This window comes from Telmatherina bonti (assembly GCF_933228915.1).
Source record: "Telmatherina bonti genome assembly, chromosome: 12".
NCBI classification, from domain to species: Eukaryota; Metazoa; Chordata; class Actinopteri; order Atheriniformes; family Telmatherinidae; genus Telmatherina; species Telmatherina bonti.
In genome coordinates, this window is record NC_136610.1 from 31,842,828 (window position 1) to 31,866,276 (window position 23,449).

Genomic DNA, 23,449 nt, shown 5'->3' on the forward strand with positions numbered 1-23,449 from the left:
ATGCAGGAAAAAGGAAAAACTAAAAGAAACTTTGTGTCTTCTTTTGTGGCATTTTATCTTTTCTTTATGACACATTTCAACCCTTTCTGATCATGCCTATAAATCTCCTTGTCCCCATCTATTTTGTTCAACTAAAACTGTTCCTCTTATTAACTCACATCACCAGGGCAACAGAGAATCAGGAAAAAAGGAAACTCCCAAACAAATCTTTTTGACACGGGAACATCTTTTAGTGTACAGCGTATACTTCACTTTCTGTGTAAAACCCAAGCCTTTCTGATGAGTCCAATATGCTTCATCTTTGTGAACTTTTCTAATCATCTGTGAGACCAGTTGCAGGGGCAAGTGGTCCATTTTGTCCCTGGAGAACAGTTATTAGCAAGACTTAACCATAACATTCAATCTTAATGCAATCTACTATGGGCCATCATGTAAATCCCTTCTTAGTTTTTTTTTTTTTTTTTTTTTTTTTTTTATCATTATCATCCCTGAGGTTGACTTTCCTCAAAGAAAAAAAAATATGTTTCTCTTATTCAATGTCTGGGAAATCGAAATGAGAAAATAACTGGATTAGGGACTTGGGAATCAGTGCAGGCTCCTAAATCATGTGCACATGTCATTATGAAGTATTAAAGGTTTGGGTTTGATGGTGCGGGGGTGTGTATGCGTGCGTATAGGCTTTTTAGTGCGCGTCTGGGTGTGTTTGAAAACCTGAGGGATGGGGAGTGATGGAGGGCTAGAGGATAAAAGCAGGTCTCCAAGGAAATAAAGCCAGTGTTGGCTTTAAGCAGAACAGACCTCATAAGACACATAGTGCTTATGTGAGGCACAGTAGAAGGCCCAGAAGCACAGACCTGAGGGGAGCATGCCACAGGGGAGAGAGAGGAGACTCACTAGCTACCACTCATTCTTTAGCTTGAGTTATAAACCTTACAAGAGAAGAGAGTGTGAATCTAGGTGGAAACAGGAGACAGATAAGAAAAAAAGGCATGTTTGAGAGGAACACAGTGGAGACAGAAAGTGGGGTGAAGAGCGGAGCCAGCCAGGGGGGTGAGAGGGGGAGGAAGAGGAGAGGGAGAAATAAAAAAAAAGACAAAGGAAGGGTTTTATTTATTTTCCTTGATACCATGTTCCAAGTAGGAGGGCGTCCCTTCCGACGGGTCCAATCTTCGGGCTCGGCGCCCATGTTTGGAGTTGTTGTGCACAAACATGTTGTCGGACACGGCCAGGACATGTCCCTCCACGCTTACTGTAGTTGACACTACCACCTGGGAAAGTAAAAGTGGTAGAAACCAAGGTGATGTGCATGAATCATGTGGTAGTGTATTTGTTGTTGACTGTACCATGAACAGGCTCAATTCTATGGCAACCAAGAGCAGAGTTTTATTTTTAAAACAAGTTCCTATTCATATTTGCAAATCATTTAATAAATCAACTGTAATGTTAAATGAAATTTTAGCATTATTCGAAAGAAACTGATTGAACCTGATTGACCTGTCTTTGTCTCTGAGAGGATTGACAGACTAATGATTATGTTTTTTTTTTTTGTTTTTTTTTTGTAGGTAAAAATGTTAACCACATGGCAGGTAACTTTGTATGCTAACAGAGTTTTAATCCTGACATCATCTGCTGTTTGCAGCTGAAAACAACCAAAACCACAAAGCAGATTTCTGCAAACATAAGCTGAAGATGCTAAAGGCTCGGACTGATAGACTTAGGCTCTTCAATGTGTTGGTACTTTAGGTCAGCTGTTTAACAAACAGGAGTCAAAGTGGATAAAGATCCAGTTTGTGTTGTAATAAAACTATAAAGATTGTTCCATGCAGCTGTCATCTGAGCTGCTCAGTCATGCTAATTATTCTTATTTTATGATTACTCCCCTTTGTTATATAAATCAATCGATGCGACACCTTGTTGTAACTTGCAGCCAATCAGCGTCTAACTATCATAGGGTCATATGTTGGTGGCTGAGAGACGGATACCATGCTATGAAACAGCCTTAAATCCTCAAGTAAAACTGTTAAATTAAGTGTTGTTTAGATTTTCTGTGGAAAAAGAGTTAACTGAAGCAACCTATATGGCTAGGCGTCATACATGACATATATGTCATACATGAATTTGCTCATTAGAAGAAATAACTGTGAAGGCATGAACAGTCAAGCAAACCATTTAGCCTGCAAGTCTAAAAGGCTTGGAGTTATACTGGGGAAAATTCATGTGAGAACCGCTTATTCTTTGGCTCTTTTAAACTGCAGTTTTTGCCTTTATGAAGAACTTTTATTGAAATATTTTGTTATTCCTTTTTTAGTTAGTACAAACTGTGCTAAATTTCTGTGGAACAGCACCTTGTGAATGCCTTTCTTCATTCTTATGTGGAGGGAGGTTATTGCAGTAACAGTAAAATACCTGAAGACCCTTTAAATACCACAACTGTGCCGTTTTTGTCCACTGTACACTCAGACTAAAGCTCATTACATACTGAATGCATTTGGACATTTATGTGTCACCTGAAAACGCCTCATGTCTCGAGGGTTCCCTGCATTCTTCAGGCAGTTCTGGTTACACTTCAGGAAGAACTTGAGGAAGAACCTGCACATGACGAAAGCGAGAGAGAGAGAGAGAAGGAAAGAATCAGATGAGCTGTTAAAAGAACATCTGTGAGTGGTTAAAAGTTCGAAGTGAGCCATTTCAGTGGAGCACAAAAGATAAAACAAATCAAACTGCAGCGGCAGACAAGCCTCATACTCTATCCGGCCTTCATCCATCAGCTGTTTATGACAAAGGCAGTTTTCTATGTAAAAACAGCTCCAAAACAGTGAGTTAGGTGCTACCTTGTATATTCATCTCCGAGCTGCTGTCACGGCTTGCCATAAACACACCGGGGCAGATGTAGTGCCCCCCCCCCGTTCCAACCCCCCTCTCCTCCAGCTGCACAGCCGTGTGATGGAGGTTGTGCTGTAGCTACTCTGCAGCATAGTGTTGACATTCCTGCCTCTCTCAATCTCAGTGTGAGAGACCACATCAACAGCACCTGCCATGCATTATTAATAGGCTGAGATGGCAAGTATGGCTACCCACATCAATACTTAATGAGGGAGGGTGAGAGGGAGGAGTAAAGGAGAGAGTTGGGGTTGGTGGGGTTGGAGGTGGATGGGGTGGGGGGTTGGGGGGGTTGGACTGAAAAGCAAAAAAAGGGGACGGCTGACAATTTATTCCCTCGCCCCACCTCAAGGCTTGAGGTGACCTGACAACTTCTTCTGTAAGTGAAACTGCAGCATTGTACCTCTCTTCACGTTGGCATCTGCACTGTCTGTCTCTGGGAAAGAAAAAAAAAAGAATCAAATGAACCGCAAAAGTAAACAGCGGCGTGTACAAATAAACAGGAACCCTCAAAAGGGGGGGGGGAAATAAAACTACAACATTTCCCGCCCCCGCACCACCCTCCTCCTCCCTTTGAGGTAGCTCAAAGAAGTGCTGACAGCTGAAACTGCTTACAATACAGATCTCCACCAGCCAGAGAGAGAATCACTCCTTTGCTCAGCTTTTCTTTCATATGTCTTATTTTCTCCCCACTGTTCATTTTTTATGGCTACGATTCTGCACTGGGCAGCGCGTTTGGAGCCAACTGCCTCAGATATGACCACGCACGAGCATCTTTCTCACACACACACATACATACGTGCATAGACATGTCAAGAGGAACACAGTAAGCAGTAGTGCGCCTTGGACAATTGTTCCATCTAGACAAAAAAAAATAAAAAATAAAAAATAAAAAAAAAAGAAGAAGAAAAAAAAGGAGAAGGCAAAGAAGATAAATGGACAAAGCCGAGTTCTGTCTCATTTCAAGGGCCAGCCTACTGCTGTGTGCATCTGATGTAACACAAGAACTCGTGGATTTATCCCCAACAGCTTTTAAATGCATGACAGCTGGTTAGTGGTGGATGCTCCTCTTCAAGTGACGAAGAGAAAGCCTCTTATGATCTCAATAACAAACTGTCTTTTTCTACTGCTGGAGTTTTTTCTTTTTCTTTTTCTTTGGCTTTGTTTGTACTCTGATTTACGATCTTGTTGGCACAAGAGGCCAAATCTGGATGAGAAAGGGGGAGAAGGAGACAGAAAGTGAGGGGGGGGGGGGGGGGGGGGGGGGGGGGGGGGGGGGCTGATAAATAGACAGGACGAGGTAGACCGTATGTGAAATCTGAAAGGAGATACAGACCACCCTCCTGTATATTTTAGAAGCTGTAGGACAATATCTCAATAATTCATGAAGCAGAGAGATGGAGTTTTTTTTTCCCCAGTAGCTGTTAGACCCCACAGACTGAGGGTCTCCCAACTTTCTTATCTCTTCGAGGTCAGGGAGCAGCCTCACAGACAGCTGCGAACTACATCCACTTGTCCAACATATTCCACCTTCTCCACTGCACCTCCTGTTTAATTCATTGATTCCACTCTTTCTCCAACAGCTCTCCTCCCTCACTGATGGATGGATGATGGATAAGTGGAAGGAGGAAAGTTCAGGTCGTCTGGGTCAGAGATGACCAGATCAGGGGGTTGAATATTAGGAGTTTGGAGGAGAAGGAAGGATGATAAGATAAAAAAAGTAACTTCTGAGACAGTAAAAAAAAGTCAGCATGCTTCATTACTGTGCTAAAAGTAAGCTTGTTTTCTGGATCTCCTCCATGCACTGATCATCTGATTCATTATTTACATGACTTAAGATGTCTGGAGTCATCCGCATGGAAACATTACAAAACTGCAGCAAGCGGATTCCTCTGCGCTCCGTCTCATCTCCATGGGAGCCAAAAGACTGGAATTACCACTACATGCATTTACATGGATCAACAGTGTAAGTGTGTGTTGGTGTGGCAGCAGGATGGATAAAGAGCAATGTGTGTTGATATGTAATAGCAAAGAGATTACTGCACGGATTTATGGATAATCTGATTGACAGCTGACCGGTAAATATGGGCGAATAGCTGACAATAGCCTGTAATTCTATAATTTCATCCATTTTCAGCTTGTTTTTTTGTGTGTTTTCTGCTTTTTTGACTAATAATTGATTTATATCAAGGAATATCTGCAGCCATTCCCTTCCCAGCAGGTCCCTGAGATCACATGATCAGGGTCTGCAAGTTCTGCAGCAAAAAACTGTTGAAGACTAAAGGTTAAAAAGACTTTGCAATAGTCAGTCCTACTTTCTGGAACTCCTTTCCTCTGAGCCTGGGGTCCACGGGTCTTTTTTAAGAAGCTGCTGAAAACTCATCTTTTCAAACAAACTTGTGACTTTTGTTGTTTTGTCTTAAATTTTCCTGTTTCTTTGTGATATCCATTTGTGAAGCACTTTGTCATTTTTATCTTGGCTGGTGCCACATTTATATAAATACATCACATTTATACTTTATAAAAAAGACAGTAGCTTGTTAAATAATTGTTGTTCAGTTCTGTTGAGATTTCTGGGTAAAAAAAAAGAAAACACTTAAATGAGAATGCCTGTTTTCCATAGAACGGTTAGAAGTTTGAGTTAGAGTTTGCAACATAAGACAGATGCAACAATCCAAATCAATCTGAAACCTCTCACTTCATTTTCTTACTCAAAAGGTGCGATCAGCGTACACAGACCAAAAAGACCTCTGAATGCAGCTGAAATGACTTATGACTCATCGAAGTAAGGACACTTTTGGCATGTTGCTGAGCTAAATACAGTTAATGACTGAAAGAAAATATAAAATGTCTAAACCATAAAGGTAATTAGTACATTGGAAGCATTAGTATTTATTCTTTTAATCTGTATCACCAACTCGGAAGACACCCTTCTTCTGTTGATCTGGAGACCTTACTGTCTCCCTATTTCAATTTTTGCTCAACCGTGTTTGCATTAGAAACCATCGCTGGTTTGCAGCTCTTATAACCGTGCAAGCTCCACAGCTACAAATATTACTAGCGCAAATTGCTGCTCCAGCTGGATTAAATGAAATAAAACCATTTTGCTCTCACATAATTACCCCTAAATCCAGAAATGGCTGTGGAAGTGAATTTGTGTAAATAACTGCTTGGCCTCTTGAAGCCTCATGGCATAAATTTGTTAAAGCAAAAAAAAAAAAAAAAAAAAAAAAAAACTAAAACAAAACAACCAAACAAAAAAACCTGGGAATGAATAAACACATGCAGCCAGTCGCTGTGGAAATTTAATGATCTCACACTTTCATCATATCATAACGGGCATTATTTGTCACTTTGGAGCAATTAAATACAAAATCACCCCCTGCCCATAAAAAACAAAACAAGGAAAGCAATTATAACACAACTTTTAAGTAATCCCTGTAGCATCTAAATATGATTACTGCAGTGATAAAGATTGTCTAAGCGATTAGCTAACAGCAAGGAAGCCTCCGAGGGACAATTCTGTTATATTTTCTAATAATTTTCTTGCATTAGCCACAAATGAGGTAAACACTTGTTTTTCTTGTCAAATTTAACATGGATAACTTTAGAGCTGTGTTTTTTTTTCTTCCTTCGCAGTTTTAGTTTCCTACTTTCTGCCATTTGTGAGTCTATGTGCATCGTTTCTTTTTTTCTTTGCCTCCCCCTCTCTCTGTTTTCTCTGTTTTGTTCTGATGCCAATGTGCTTTTAAAAAAAGAAGACAAACTACGGTTGATGTCGTAACTCAGCCCTCTTCTCTCCCTTCATCCATTTCAGCTGTACAGATCATCTCCACAAGAAATACACTGTGTCTGGCTCCTAATATGCTTCATGAGGTGTGTAATTCACTGTGCTCCGGAGGGGAGCCATTTGTCTCGGGGGTTAACTAAGTGACACAACAGCACTTCCCCATGCCTGTTAGCACCGTGGGACATGTTGAACTAATGTAGGCAGGTAGAAGGATGGAAGATCCTGCACTTTGGCAATTAAGCTTTAAGATTTGTTCAGGAAATCGATCCTAATGAAGTCACAAGCAAAGATTAAGTGCGAATACTTGTGAGCAAATGCAATGCCGCTGCCGAAGAAAAGAATAACAAATAGACGTCAAAACTGAAGTTGAAGTCTGGCGCTCTCACTGAATCAAGTATCTTTCTCGTCAGTTGCTTTGTGTGTTTCTTACCCTCCCCTCATGTTTCATTTCTCATTTTCTTTCCTTCCTGTGCAACTCTTTCTTTTGCTCTTTCCGCCATGCATCACTGACACTTCAACCAAGAGCCTGACTGGCTTGTTTTTGTGGTGACCTGTCTCCCTGCCTGCAGTATATGTTTAAGCATGGAGGTAGCACACACTTGCACAAGCACACATACACACACACTAATTTAGGGAGATTTATGAGGGGGGCCTTACACCAGGAGCCATACAGGCTGACCCCAGGGGTGTATGGGGGGCACTTGGTGGGGGAGGGGGCCTGGCTCCACAGGGGTAGGGGGACATTAATAATCCAGAACCAGGTCTGTCTGTCCTGGGTCTGGCCTCGGACACCAGGCTGTAACAGGCTGCAGTGGCCCAGTTCAGACAGACTGGAAGAGAAACATCCAGTTTTACAAATTACACTTGTAGAGACAGAGATGTAGTTTAACTATATATATATATATATATATATATATATATATATATGTATATGCACAAAAACTAAAGCATAAACATAAATTGAACATTCAGAAGTAGATGGAGAAGGGCAAACCACCTCACACACGCAAGCTTAACTTAATTCCTTTGGAGTGCTCCTCCTCAGAGTAGTGGTGGGTACCTCTATATTGCCTTCATGTCTATCTTAAGTGTCATGATTTATTCAAATAGAACATCTCAGTGCGCTGAAAAATTAATTTCCAGCTCACTCCGTGCATCGTCCCATCCTCCTCTTTATCTCCTTGATGTGTGTGCATGTCATGTCAGCTGAATTTGCCCCGTCGTTAAATATTTCTCAGAACAAATGGACCCTGGAGGAGGGAGACGGTGGGTCATGGGGAATCCACGCTGTGCCTTTGCCGCTCTGGGAGCGCTTCCACTTGGGAGAGATCGTTCCATCTCTTCCCCTGTAGCCGAAGCTCTGGTCCCAGCTTGGGGACAGAAGTCCCAGAGACACTTAACCAATTGTGTTTCATCCATTTCATCCAAAAAGGATCATTCAAAATTCAACTGAGAAATCGTCCAGGAAGCATAGAAAGACAGGCGATAAGGTCTCTCAGTTCGTTCAGTTCAACAACTTGTCATCTGATAATATTGCTACCTGTGGGTTGACTTTAAACCGTAGCAACAGGGGAAAAAGGCAACCAAGTAAACCTCTCTGCATGCGTGTGCGTGTATGCGTTCTCGCATCAAAGCCATGATGAATAAGAGGCTGTCTGGGTGATGGACAATCTTGGCAGGCGGTGCTGATTGAAACACTTCCTCTGTCGGGCCAGGCCCATTAATCTGATGGAGACAGAGACAAAGAGAGAGAAGGAGAGAGGCTCCAGGCCCCCAGAACACAGAAGTAATGAAGGGCCCTGGTCCCCCTCACCTCAGAGCTGTCCTGCCATGCTGGGACGCCGTGCTACCCTGTCCAGCACCAAACCTTGCCCTCTTGGGACTGACCAGTGAATAATGGCCCTGTCATCAGCCAGTGTAGACACCGCTGCACAGCCGAAGGGTGTGTGTGACCGTGTGAGTGTGTGTGTGTCCAGCTGTGTACCTCTCCACACAGTCCTTTAACCTAACTGTTCTCCTTTCTGCCTTAGTTGAAGACATTCATATTGAATAGTGTTGATTTAAGCACACGTTAAACTTAATGCATAATGCATCGACTATATATAGCTTGATAAAGAGCACCGTGTCAACCCGGGACCAGCACCATACATTGTGTGGATGAATGTGCCGCTTGCAAAAGTTCTTTCTTTTTGTTCCATTTAAGCACCATATTAAATCATAAGTGTGACTGTGACTGTACACAGGCTCAAGGTTATGTTTCTAAATGCAGCAGGATCAGAAATCAAAAACTTAATTAGTGTGCCATGTTTGTTCTTGGGTGAAAAGTTGCTCCCTCCGATGGGTCTTGAGGGAGGAATATGGAAACAGAAAGTGGAAAAGACTGAAAAAAATGTGAGACAGAAAGCATTAGTGTGGCAGAGGGAGACTGATTCTGAGCAGAGACGAAAGGCTTCCCACGGTGCATGTGTGTGTGTGTGTGTGCGTACATACATGTGCACGTGTGTGTTTTGGCTTTGCGTCCTTCTGTGTTTATCAAACATATTACAGCTCCTTCTAGATTCCTCACCTGCACACCCCCAGCCTGCTACATATGGCCCACCAATCACAAAATAAGGAATCATGCATATATTAGCATAGCTAATGGCCTACCCTCTCCATTTAATATGCAAATTTCCCGAAACATTACTGAATGCCTTCTGTTCTAAATGAATAAATTTGAATCGCAATTAGAATAATCCTTTATAATTAATGAAAACTGTCAATTTTGGTTCATAAGTAATTTGATTAAAGTGGTGATGGGACACTTATGAAGTTCATTGAGCTGCGAGGAGTGTGAACGCTCGGTCTTACACACACTCATGTAAACACACACAATCTATAAGACGACCAACAGCGGGGCTGCATTATTGATGACGATGATTAATAAACTTATGAAGGTGGCTGTCACGCAAACCAGACCTTCCTTTTACTCCAACACAACGTCTTTCCTTTACCACTGTGGAGAAACAACAGATCAATCACGCCTTTCTGCAGCCTGACAGACAGGGAAAAGTGAGGAAGTGATTGAAGAGGTTTCCCGGCCTCGTGGTGCTGTGTCAGTGGCCTGTCTGTCCAGCGGGAGACACTGATGGACTGTCGAAGCAGAGAGAGAACAGCGGGCGCACATGCTAAGTCATTACAAGGGGTCTGAAATGCTGTTGTTTCTCAGAGAGGAGCTGTTTGTTGAGCTTTATCAGTATATAATAGCATGTTAAGAGGAGCGGGAAGAGGGTGGTGTGTGTGTCTAACCTCTCATCAACGCCTCCTTCTTTGGCTTTCGCCCATGCTGTGCTCCGCTGCCGCTGAAGCTTATGAGGGTGTCACTTGAATTAGGGTCACTCAGCTGTGTGAAATTATTGCAGTGTGCAATGCACATGCATCAGTTGCACTTGTGGGGTTTGTATTTCACTTTTGTACCTCCAGTGTGTGTATGTGAGTGCACTGGCATGGCTTTAACCCAATAATAATGGTCCAGATAGTGGAGATCCTTGCAGACTAATTAGCCAAATCACTGAGAAAATAGTCGCCTCCTAATTAATGAGTATTATGGCATTTCAGAAGTCACTGCTCTAATTGGGGGGAACTGAGCCTCAGATTTCCATACTCCAGTAATACTGGCTTTATCCAGTCCTTTATCTAACTGTTGGTCTGCCTACTCACTTGGCTTGCTCGCTTTAAAACACAATTCACTTGTATGCAGATAAAATAATCTTTTCCCAGATTTTACACGCGCACAGGAGTGTGCGTCATGTTCATACACAGCGCCAAATTTCTACACTTAACTTAATGCAGTCCAATTCTTGCTATAACCTCAAGGACACATCGCACAACGCTTTTCACATCCGACCCATTACTTTAAATATTTAACTGATTAAATGTTTCATATTGCTCTGAGAGGACCAAAACCCTGATGCAAGTGAATTGGTGAGTAATAGAATCTATCTGGATAATTCTTTTCTTATTTTCTATGTGTGCATGTCTCCAACCAGCCCTGTGATACACATGCATGCATGCATATCCCCTACAGACTCCTCTTAACCCTATCAGACACTGAGACAATCAAAACAGATTTGCATTCAAATGCCACATGCTCAGTATCAAATATCAAATCAAGCTCGAGTCGCTGAGACAGACAGACAATCGCCTCCTCCGTGCTGCCTCCGCCTCCCCTCCAGCACCTCCTCCTCCTCCTTTCTCCCTTCTCTGGGTCCCAGGGACTCCTATTCTCCGCTGGTCGAGCTCTGCGGAGGAGTGACAAGCAGAGGCTGGGGCTTGATTGACAGCCTGTTGATGCTTCTTTTACGCACACGCACACACACACATAAAATCACTCTACATTCGCCTCCACCACCTCCCCCTGCTGGTGTTCTGGTCTGGATGTCGGTGATAGCCCCTGGGCTAGTGCCCTGCAGGCTGCACACTTCTATACATACAAATCACAGTGCGTCAGCCTCATGAATGGACCCATTTTGACTTTGTCCTTGTAAAGTCAGGCCCCCCTTGAAGCGGGCTGTATCTGCATCCTGCCTCTTTCTTTACTTTTTCTCTCATTCTTATATACACACTGACAGAGGCATGATGAAACTCTCCAAGCAGTTGTAGCATGCTCAACAACACATACACACACACACACACACAGGAAAATGGCACATTTAAATGTAGTGCTAATGGGCAGCACCTCACAGGAGAAGGGTATAAATACATCAACAACAACACAATCACATAGACAATCCACACACATCATAACTGCCAGGACCTGGGGCCTAATCTCACACACTCAGCTAGTACACCTGGTTAATGTTAAGAGGGCAGTTATAGGCAATTACATTCCCATATAATGCATAAACCTCCACCCTGCCAGAGCAGGGAAAGTAATTGAAAACAGGCACGGAACACACTGGGGTCCAGGCAAAAAGTCAGCTTCCCACCCTTGACTTTGCTGTGTGCTATATGTGCTGTCTTCCCATGCCATATTCCAGAGTCCTGGGGGCAAAATGTACGGGGAAAAATGGGTGGGGTTGCCATTTAGATATAAGGCAGCAAAAGAGCAGAGGAGGATATAGCATCTTATGAGGTGGTGGAGAGGAGGAACAAAAGGAGTTGGTCGGGGAAGACGGTGAGAGCTTTGTCTCTTAGGGTGAGGTCCGGGGGAGGAAGCAGTTGGGGGTCACAGTGAGAGGGTGGCGGACGGCTGGTGGCGGTGGCGATGTTCCATTTGGGAACGGGTGGAGGGAGTCGAAGGGGGGGGACAGCGGTTGTAAGTGGGAGTTTGAGACTGACAGGTGACATTACCCTGCGTCATGGCTGGAGGGACAGAGGGACAGAGGGCGCGATGGTTATCCAAGCAGAGAAATGTCACTGTCCAGACACCACTGTGACACACACACACACCAAAACAAGAGCTGCACAGGCACACACACACACACAGACACACTCACAAGCGCACAAAGATCCAGGACAAAGGAGTCTGGAGTCTTTGAGAATGAAAAAGGCTGGCTACAGTGGGCAGAGATGGAAAGATTACATCCTCTCCATTAAAAAAAAAAAGAGATTCAGAAAAAAAATGAGACAAAGCAAAAGAAAAGGCTTAGAATCACTCTCCCATTACAAGTCAACAACTTTGCATTTATTCATATTGCCTGCTTCCTACACATTAGCTCCCTTTTGTTAAGTTGGGTCTTTCTTTCCATTTTTTTTTCACCTCTTCAATCTGTTCTCTGCTGTTTTCATTAAAGCCTTTCCTCATTTTTTTGGCAAAGCTTATAAAATGTCCATATTGCTGCTCATTCGACCCCATTGATTTAGTGTTTGGTTAAATATTCACGACTGTGGATGCAATTAACATGCTGTTAATGAATAATTGATCGCATCTTAAGCGTCCATAAAACTCATGCATATTAATTATTGAAACAGGAAATATGAAAAAAAAAGCCTTCCTTGTTTTGCCTCAATCACCCTTCTTTCATTTTCCGTTCTTTCTTTTTTTAAAGTCAGAAATGCATGCTGAGAGTATTTGTGGTGGAAAAGTGCAGCTTATTAGTGTGTGTTTGTTTGTGTATGTGTGTGTGTGTGTGCCAAGGAGACAGGAAGCAGAAAGTGATATAAGCGCTATGCAAATGCCTCACGTAAACACCGCTTTAACAACTCTTACATGCATTTAAGCTGCCTTTGAGTACATCCATTTCCCTCGTACATACATCTCAGCAGTGTGTGCATGTGTGTGTGTGTCGGTGTAATGTGAAGCACAGTGCAGGTGAGCGTCGTGTTGACAGCCTCTGTGTGACAGAGGCAGTAGCTGCCGGTTATGAGAGGCAAGTGTTTACCACGAGTGAACAGAACAAAAAAACAAATCTAGCGAACACGGGAGGCTTGTCAGCGAGAGACTGGAGATCAGTCAGCCAACAATGAGCTTTCCGCTCCCACTGTGTCTCTACTAGCTCATGGTTATAGGCTGATGTCGCCCCTGGCGCCTCCCTGGATCCTGGTGGGTGGAGAACAATTGTGTAGAGAGGCAGATGGGGGCGGGAATCAGCTCCAATGCGCCTCATATTAATGCTGCTGTGCACCTGTGGTCAGGTAAACAGTCGCATCCCCTCCTTTGCATCAGAGCAAAGCTGTACATTTGTGTGTATTTATGCAGTTTTGGGGGTTAAAATCATTATCAGTTACCCTACTCTCCTAAACCACTCTGAAATGCCATGACATGAAAAATACATCCCAGGAGCAGCCACACACTCCAGGAAAACACCAATTTACATCATTGCTTGTTATTTATTTAGCACACAAAAAAACACAAGAGAAGAGTAGGTGTGTGTGTGTGTGTGTGTGTGTTACCCCCCTCTATCTCCATCTGTGGCACCTAACTAAGTACTTTGCAATGTTGGTGCCTTGGAGCTAAAAGTGACAAGCTGTCAATTGTGTTCCAATATTAACCCCCCCTCCACTCCCCCACCCATCTATGTCTGCATGTGCGTCTTCCTCTCTGTGATGTTGGTCTGATCAAAGAAGCAGAACTTTGGTAAAAATAACCAGGGAGAGCGAGACGGAGGACACCATGCTGCTTGCAGACTGATGAACGACGGCCAGTCATTCCACAAAACAATGTCTTTCTTTTTCTTCTCTTTCTGTCATTCTCTGTATCTCTTCTTCCCCTCTCTTTAGGAGACAAACATAAATCGTTGGCTGAATATGTTTGATCCTATCCTATACTGCTCAGCAGTAAGCTCGGAGCGCATAGCATCCCATTTAATGGTACAGGGAGCGGTTCTGTGATTAAGCTTTTTATGTGGAGACGAAGACTCTCGCCAACATATCTTTCCATTTTTTTTGTGGTATTATTCTAAAGAGTGACTGAAATGAGGCTGGCTAGCGGATAAAAGTGAGAGGCAGACCACCAGAGAGACTAGCGTATGAAAGAGAGATGCTCAGAGTGTTTGATTCATCTTATCTTTCCAGGTTCACTTAGCGGTGAAGTTCCTCAAACTACAACTACAAACTACACCTTCAGTTATCAGGAAGGGGGGCTGCAGGGAACAGGATAGAGGAAAACAGAGGGAGTAAGCACAGATTCACACAGAGAGGAAGGGAAAAAGAAAAAAAAAAAGGTGGATCCCTCTCTGTGGCTAATTCTCTGGGTGTGGGAAAGCAGAGCACCTAACACAGGTTGGCCTGGTTTCAGTAATGAGTTTGATTCTTCTCTCTGCCTCCTCAGTTTCACTAGGGACCAAGACTGCATAATAACATCCTTCACACACATACGCACACAAACAGGTCTATGGGGAGCTAATTATTCTCACCTGTGTTAATTATTGCTGTAAGCCAATCAGTGGACTCTGTGCTAATTAGGCAGTGTTAGGTCTGATTAGTGTTTTGCAGCAGGCCCACTCAAACTGTTATCTACCATACTAGTTCCCTCAGGCAAAAGAGGGGAGAGGAGAACAGGTGGATGCTTGCCCTGTGTGTGTCTCTATCTATGTGTGTGTGTGTGTGTGTGTGTGTTCATATGCGACGATAAATAACTGAAGGACAGCTGAAATTTACAATAAAACAAAGTCTTATCAGTTTCTTTTCAAATGAAACTTTTGTTGAACACAACAATTCACGGCATCAGTGCAACTCGTCTCTGCCCTCCCAGTTAATTGGTCCTGGTTTGGGGTCATTTCTTTCATCTGGACAAACTGTCCCCGTGCCCTTTTAGTTAATGAGGGATGATCCAGGATCAGTTCTGTCACTAATGGCTCTGTTTTTGCCAGGATAACCCCTCAAATTGATCCGCACATCACACATCACACAACCAACCCCCCCCCCCACCCCCCACCCCACCATCCTGACCCACGAGTGCTGCATATGTGGGCATGTGTGTGTAAAAAAAAAAAAAACATAGAAGGGGGTGTTAAATGTATAAATGGGGGTTCTGTGGATGACCTCCCAGATGAGGAGGATGGAAAAAAAGAAGAGAAGCAGGGCAAAGATGAGAAGAGGAGGAAGAGGAGGAGGGAAGAAAGAAGGAGCAGGAGGCTGGAGGAAACCTTCCTCTTATGACACCATTGATTTTCCTTCACAGGCTTGAGCCTGTCACTACTGAACACTTGGTCCCCCAGACCTACACACACACACACACACGCACACACACACACACACACACACACACACACACACACACACACACACACACACACACACACACACACACACACACACATACAAACTCTGTGCCCTGACCTCCACGTGTGCCTGCTGGTCCATACTGGGTCTAATGACACTGGGGCCTCCCACAGATCAATACTAAGCTGTCACTCAGCTGGCAACCGCATACACTTGCACACACACACACACACACACACACACACACACACACACACACACACACACACACACACAGACATGTACCCACATGCACCCACAAAAGCAGTCGGTCAGATGCAGACACACACACACACACATGTGGGGTTGGGTATGCGTTTGCACATTTGTGTATGCTGGAAGCGATGTTTTCTACAACCTCAGCAGATGCCCTCTTCCTCCCCCTCGGCTGACTCTCCCCCACCCACACCCACACACACACACACACACACACACACACACACACACACACACACGCACACACACACACTTTGGACGGAAGCCATATTCTCTCCCCACAGCCGTTTTCTCACCCTCCTGCCACCTTACACTGAGGAGAGTCCTGATGTAATATTGATGAATGAGGATGAAGGCCCTATACAAAGCGATAGGCCCTTGTGATTGTAAATTATAAACTGCCATCGATTTCACACACCTGCCCACAAATGCCTTACATGCAAACGCACACATCTCACAATAGATTAACAATTCAGAGCTTTTGGCTTGGAGGGAAGGAAACGAATGTGTCTTCCTCCTCTTCCCTTCTACCTGATCATTCACAATTTTGCCCTACTTCCATACTTCTCTACTTCTCCCCCCCATATCCTCTTGCCTCCTCCTCAACAGTCTCAAGCACCCGTCCGCCTCCCTCCATACACATCTCAAGTGCCACTTAGAAAAGCAGACTGGAGCTTGAGCCAATCGCTCCCCTCTCAGAGTTTCTCTGCACGTGTGGGACTTTCTCTGGTGCCAATAAAAGCATCCTTCGCATCTCTTAAATACTGGACAAAGAAGATAATTTACATGCAAGAAAAAAAAATCTGTTGACTGTAGAAAAAACAAAAAAGCCCTGGATAAAAACATTTGTTTGTCTCTGTTAAATCACTAATTATAGCCTGGCACAACGCGGGGCAGATGCGGGCTAATTCACCATTAGGCCGTTTGGTGTTTATTAAACTTTTATAATGTGATCACTCTGATAACGGCACAATTGTTTCCCTGGGCGTGTGTGATTATAGTGTTGTACTCCTCTGTCCCCTTGTAATGTCTCCCGTTGAGCGCGCATGCTGGTGGGTATGTGTGTGTGTGTGTCTTGGAGCTGGTGGAGTAGTGTTTTCCATTTCTCATTAGAGTGGCACAGACTCCTGCTGCAGGGTCAATGGAAGGGGGAGAGGGTGCATGAATCTGTGTGTGCGTGCAGGGTTTTGTGTGTGTATGTGTGTTTGAAGGGGAGCGGGGTGGTAATGAGCGCAGGAACATAATACTACGGCGTCCATTAATGCTCTGAGGCAGTGACATTAGGCATACTTAACTAATAGAGCCAGTCTCTGCAATTACCCACTGTTATCTCTGCAGCTTTAGAGGGGAACCGGCTTTAATAAATGTTTGTAGTAATGTGATAAATGCCAGGTTTGCTCATTTGTAATCTACACTGTGGGACAAGGGGAAGCGGGCGGATCTAATTGTTTTCCTCCAGATTGGAGGATGTAGTTGAGTTCACAGAAGTCCTCTGCAGAGAGAGAGAGAGAGAGAGAGAGAGCAAGAGAGAGAGAGAGAAAGTCTTTCCTTTTCAAGACGTATTTCTCCAGGTACGTCTCCCTCTGTGTTGCCTCTCTGTTTCTCTCTCTCTCTCTCTCAGCTCTCAGTGGGGTACTGTTACAACCATCCTCCTGTCAAACAGAGAAAAGCAGTCTATACCCGACGCTCACTATCATGTCTCTGCCTCCTCTTTTTCCTCTCCTCTCATCTTTCTTTCATCCCAGCCCACATCAGAGGCGCTGCCGTGATTGTGTGTGTAAACATCTTGTCATGCTAACATGGGCGTCATGACAGAAGAGAGATGCGCTTCATTAACGGCACGCTTGTAAGTTTGTCTTTGTGTTTGAACGTGCCTCTGTAGGCTATATGTCTATTCATGAGTTTGTGTGTACTGAGGTCAACACAGAAGAGATGTACAAACTGGTTTGGTTTGTTTGTATATACAAATATGACTTGGTTTAAAGAAAAAAAAAAGAAACAACTCAGCTGTGTTAGAGTTATGAAAAAGCTTCTGCAAAGTCCTCAAACTTAAGGAACAGCTAACAAGCAAGTAATCACTTGCAACAGAACAATTTACCTTCTCACACTTCACACACCCTTCATTCTTTTGGCAGTAAATCTTCCCTGTTTGTGCGAAGACAATAGCCAGAGGAAGAGGGAGAGGTGCAGTGTAAGAAAAAAAGAAGGTATGGGGAGAGCAGCAGAGCAGAAAGCGGAACTGTTAATTGTTTTCCAGAAAAAGGTTGCAAAGGTCTGTACGTTTGAACTGGATGTCGCCGCGTAAATCACAGCTCCCGTGCTGGAGAAGCCAATAACTGCGATAATTAGCGGGACTCTTCCTCGCAGATCGAGGAAGAGCTCGCTGCCGAGGAGTGTTCAAACAAGAGGAAGATTCCAAGCGTGATTAACCAGAAGAACCTTCAGAGTTAAATCTGGAGTTTTGAGTGGGAGGACCAAAGCAAAAAAGACACATAGACGGAGGGGCCCGTACAGAAAGAAAAGAAGAGGAAGAAGAGACGAGCATGGATGAAAAAGAAAAGAGAGACAAACACAGAATGAGACGCAGAATAAAAAGGAAAAGAGTGAACATTCCTCTCAGCGAGGTCAAGCCACTCGGTAAACAAACCAACAACGTTAGCAGCACACACACATAAAGGGGTGAGGCGGTGTAAAACAACAAAGTGTCTGAGTCGATTGCCTACGCCTTACTTTGTCTCCCCTTTTGAGTTACATAAACACCAACAAAGGCCTTTAAATTCAGCTCAGCTTTTTGAAGTGGAACAGTGACATGTGCCTGGGTCTCATTTGTTGATGATTAATGCAAAGCATAAAGAATATATTAAGAATGTAAGAATATATCATCCCTTTGATGGAACAATGCTGTTGACCGTAATTGTCTGCATGCTGACGTCCCTGCTTTACATTTAATTATGGCAGAGATACTCCCTTGAAGATTTCCTTTAGTCTCCTAACTGTGCCGCTCAAATTAGTCAAGCTCAATGTCACATAACTCATCTATAAGAGCAGATATGACAAAGATGAACTTGGAGAGAATGATGGTTACAAAACAGCATATCTGTGTTTTTTCTTTTCATGTTTCAATGACAATTAATATTCATGCTGAAAAAAAAATTGGAATCTTACAGCAAGTAATAAGAACTAGATTTAATGCTGTAACTGTGTAGCAGCAGAATCACACAGCACACTTGTCCCCTCCTGTCCCCCCCCCCCTCCCATGCCGCGCAGGTTTTCCTTCCATTGTGACATGTGAAACTGAGAACGCCGCTCACAGACCCTGGCCAGCGATCCATTCTTCCTGGACAGATTGATGGAAAACAATCACCAGAGCATACATCTTGCTCGTGCACAGCGGGTCACAAGCACTCATCCTGGACACCTGGACTTACATCCTGGGCTACGGCGCAGAGGTAAAACACCAGAGGAGAGAATGGAAACTGCCTGGTCGGAAGTGTGACACCAGGCTAGGGTGGAGGGGGTACGAAGCTGGCATGAAGCACACTGTCTGTGTTCTCACTTAGCAGAAATAATCAGTAAACAATGAATCATTGGTGGATCGGGGCAGCTTGAGGCTGTGCTGCTCCATGACACATGTGGGCTCAGCCTGCAATGAGAGGAGGCCTGAATATCCCTCACTGCGACGGGCTGGCGTGTCTTTTCAATTAGGAGCGGCGACACAGGCAGCCATGTAACACATTGGCTGTGAGAGAGAGCACTTAGTGGCCCGTGTGCTAGACTGTCCACACACATCAGAGCACTGAGACAACAAAGCTTTGCTCCTGCCACACACACACACACACACACATACACATAGTCATGCACATCCAAACGTATAGCATCACACCAAGCGGTGCACACTTGTGCTCTTCACGCCTCATTTGAAAAGCAAATTGAGCGCATCTTCTAGGGCGAGTCACGGACTAAATCCTGGAAAACGTTACTCTTTCCTCACTTGCAGTACCACACACACACTCACAGATGAGACCTTTCAGATGGTAAATATATCCTCATTCTATTTAACTCCTGTTCTATCCTTATCTCTCCCCAGCCTGTAATTTCCAACGTCAAAATGTCTTAAATAGCTCGCAGAGAAGTAGGACGCTACTCATTTGGGTCAGCTCTGGCCGGTCTAACCCCTTCATTCTGAGAGGGGGAACAAACACCAACACAAAGGCAGAGGGAACAAGCAAGGAAAGCAGCCAGGTCAAGCAGGGAATGTCAAGCAGTAATGACAAAGCAGTTTACAGAGAAAATACAGCTACAACAGTTGCTACTTACAGCCGTTGCAGCCAAAAAAACGAAAGCTCCTGTCATGAAACTGAGAACTTTTTCCCTGTTATTGCATTTGTAAATGATGTTTTATATGCCCTAATAAACTGACTGTTACCTGTGTTCAGCTGGAGCGCATTAACTTAACTACCTATAAAGTATGAAGCAGCGCTGCTTAGTTTATTGGGGAAACAAAAGTTAAGCATTTAAAAAAAAAAAAAAGAAAAGAAAAATACTGATTTCCCATGTGTTCCTCACCACAGAACAAAGATAGCTTCTGTTAATTTAATGCATCACATTGCCTTACTCAATAGCAATCCAGGTATATGCTCTTTTTTTTTTTTTTTTTTTTAAGTTTTCACAAACGAGAGCGAGCCAGGGGGCGGGTGTGTTGAGAGGGCTGAAGGTTCGGAGGAGACAGGGAAAGAGGCCGCACTGTTTCAGAGCCTCCTCGACCTCCAAACTCCCTGCTGTCAATCAGTGCAGCCGTCCGTTCCCTGGGGACACGCTTTCCTCCAACGCTGGGGGGGGGGGGGGGGGGGGGGGGGGGGGGGCAGGCGAGCAAACCACCGCGAGGAAGAAAATAGGAACACAATCAAACAGATGCAAAAAGCTGCAGGTCAATGTACATCAATGTGTGCATGAATCTGTGAGTATGCAGTATATTTTTGCACGCCTGTGGATTCCTATAACTTGGCATGCATGTGTCTACATTTGTGTGTGCTGTGTAGGAGTTTATATGAGGGTGAGACCTGCATGTGTCTCCGCCTGTGTGTGCGCTTATGTGAGGCAGATTTGTGAGGTAGCTAGCACCTGAGGGAGGGGAGTTATGCCTGCATATCGATGAGCCAGCAACTCTGACTCTTTGCCCCTGAGCCCTGCACAAACACCACAACCAGCTCAGGGCCAGTCCTCTTCAAAAACCTCCCATAACATCTGATGCAGCTGTACGTCCTAAAACTGCACCAGAAGAAACAGCACATCAACTACTACTACAAAAAAAAAAAAAACATCTTCTGAAAAGGGGAATAGGGGAAGGAGTCTGTTTGTATGATGTGCACTCTCTCCCCTCCTCTCTGGCCTTCTAGGAAAAAAAAAACCACCAAATCAAGATCAAGGAAGATCATACAAATACAAAAAAAAAGAAGAAGCTGAGCAGATACTGTAATCCACTGTGCAAAGTGATGACACCCTGAGGGTGTCATGACACTGTTTCAAGCTTCCCTTTGTGTTGGAGGGAAATGTCAAGCTACTGATAGGTGGTCAGACGCTCAAGAGAAAAACCAAGCATGTGTCAAAAAGAGCGGAACAGAGGAAAAAGTCGTTCTGGGGAGAATGCATGATGTAAAACAGAGTGAGGGTGTGGAGAGAAAAAGCAAATAATGAAGACCTCGGCATTCAGGTGTCAGCAGAAACAGTCACAAGGAACTAAGATGGCTGCACTGCAAGTATGCATTCCCCTTCTCACTATTACAGTCATGGATATGAAAATTAAACTAAGCTAAAGGGACGGAAGGAGCTGCCAGTAAACCAAATTAGCATCAAATGCTAATGAGAAGGGGGGCTAATGGCTGGACAGGTGCAGACTGGGCCTCTAAATGACACACACATATTTGTAGACACACACACACACACACACACACACACACACACAGATGAAATGGATGAATTAAACATGGGTGGGCTCTGCTTGGGGGGCTGGCAGGGTTGACATAAAGTCAATGGCATACATTATTCACTAGCGCACGTTAGCCCAACCAAGGCAACACATGACCTCTCACCCCAGGAAGTGCATCCAAACATACCAACTAAAACAAAAAGGGGGTTCCCCGCAGGAGGGATGCCACGTCAAACTGGTGATACAGTAAATCTAAAATATTGTGCTCAAAACAACATCTGAGTTTTTTCTTCTGAAGGTTCTCCAAGGCGTATCAGCTGTTGACATGAAGCAGCAGAAAGGTGAACCAAAACCTGGTCCACCGGCGTGCAAACTACCCACCGTGAAGCTGAGAGTCAATCTGTTCCACGGGCTCAGAGAACAGGAAACTGATGGCCATGACATCGTCCTCTCCGGGAGGAGCACTTCCTGCCCGACATTCTTCACTCAAGACACTCAACATGCACTCGTCAGGAAATGGCCTCTATCAACACACACACTCGCTCCTGGGGAAATAACCAACACAGATGCGGATACACAAGCATAGACACGCATGCAAGGAAATAGGGAACATCAACAGTGGGCCACGGGAGTGTGTGCAAATCCAAACACATGCAAGCGTACACCTAAAAACAGCAATAAACCTGAAATAACATTGTCCATGCATGTTAAGTTGACTCCCCTTTGCCCCTCCTAGATGGGAAACGGGGATTGTGGACTCTGCAGGGCTAACCAGTGGATCCTTATCTCTGGTTGCAGAGTGTTTCTATCCCCCCTCCTGAGAGGCTCTCCCTGCCTGGGGGACACCCTGCAGCAGGCCTGTGGGAGCTGGATGAGCAGGAAAGGGCCAGGAGACACAGGTGGTGGAAGTCAGGAGAGGACACATGGTACTGGAGGGGGAGTTGTATCCCCAAACAGACAAGATTTTACAGATTTGGAAAGGAGTTTAGATTTTGGAATCATGTCATGCCAATCTTTAAACAAAATGCTTTTTACTATTTTATTTAGGTCAACGATGCTTTATAGTAAAACATGAAGTAATAAGGCTTATTTCTGATTTTTAATCTGTTAATATTTAACTTTTTAAAGGTGCCACAAGCTTACTCTTCATATTTTTAGATCTATATCCATCAGAAAAGTTCAGGAAATTATTACAGAGTTATATGAGGACTTATGTTGCTTTCTGTTCCCACAAAATGCTCTGGAACCCATGAAAATGGAACTCTTAGATGAATAAAATACCACTTTCTTTGCTTGAAAAAACAAAAAAAAACAAGTCTTTAAAAAAAGCAAAGATGCCATTTAATCACAGATATAGTTGATCAGTTGTGACAAGCATCTAATTCTCTATTTGACGATTGAACAGAAAGATAATAAAAACAAGTTTTCAATCTCAGTCAGATTTGTTTCTGGTTAAAAAAAAAGTAAAAATGTTGTATGGAGACACCAAGAAAACAAAAATGTTTCATTAGAAAACTAATTTAACAAATGTATTTGCAGAGAGATAGCCAAGTTTTGCATGAGTAGGAGGCAAATGTGTTTGTGATTTGAGGCCCATGCAAGCACATGATGGACTAATCATATGCAGCGGCTGCATATGATTAACCCCATGCTAACCAGGAGTGATAGAGAGAAGTGGAAACGGAGGTTGGGGGGTTAAGGACTTGCCTTGTATTATCCTGCCTCTGTAAGAGGCTAAAGCGGACCACACATGTATCCCTGGGGAGAAGACGCACAGAAGCCTCTCACCTTTCAGCTGCTTCCCCTGCCCAGTGTCAAGCACAGACATGGCATGTCATGCCAAGGTCTATCTGAATTTCCAAGAACTCGCCCCCCCCTCTGAGGTTAGATCCATAAAATATGGCATGAGTTGTCCTCGACTTCAGTGCTGACTGATCAGACAGCGGAAAAACATT

The 23,449-nt window shown here is 44.0% G+C and overlaps 1 protein-coding gene across 3 annotated transcripts in view; it reads right to left on the reverse strand.

Annotated features, from left to right (window-relative positions):
- LOC306763719 (transcription factor COE1-like) overlaps positions 1-23,449 on the reverse strand; it is a gene marked incomplete at its 5' end in the record, with an annotated part of 52,713 nt that overhangs the window by 21,169 nt on the left and 8,095 nt on the right. For all 3 annotated transcript variants that reach the window (XM_079250602.1, XM_079250601.1, XM_079250603.1), the window contains 2 exons: positions 1,127-1,268; positions 2,508-2,589. In XM_079250602.1, coding sequence (XP_079106728.1) covers positions 1,127-1,268; positions 2,508-2,589 — 224 coding nt within the window. The remainder of the gene's footprint in view (positions 1-1,126; positions 1,269-2,507; positions 2,590-23,449) is intronic.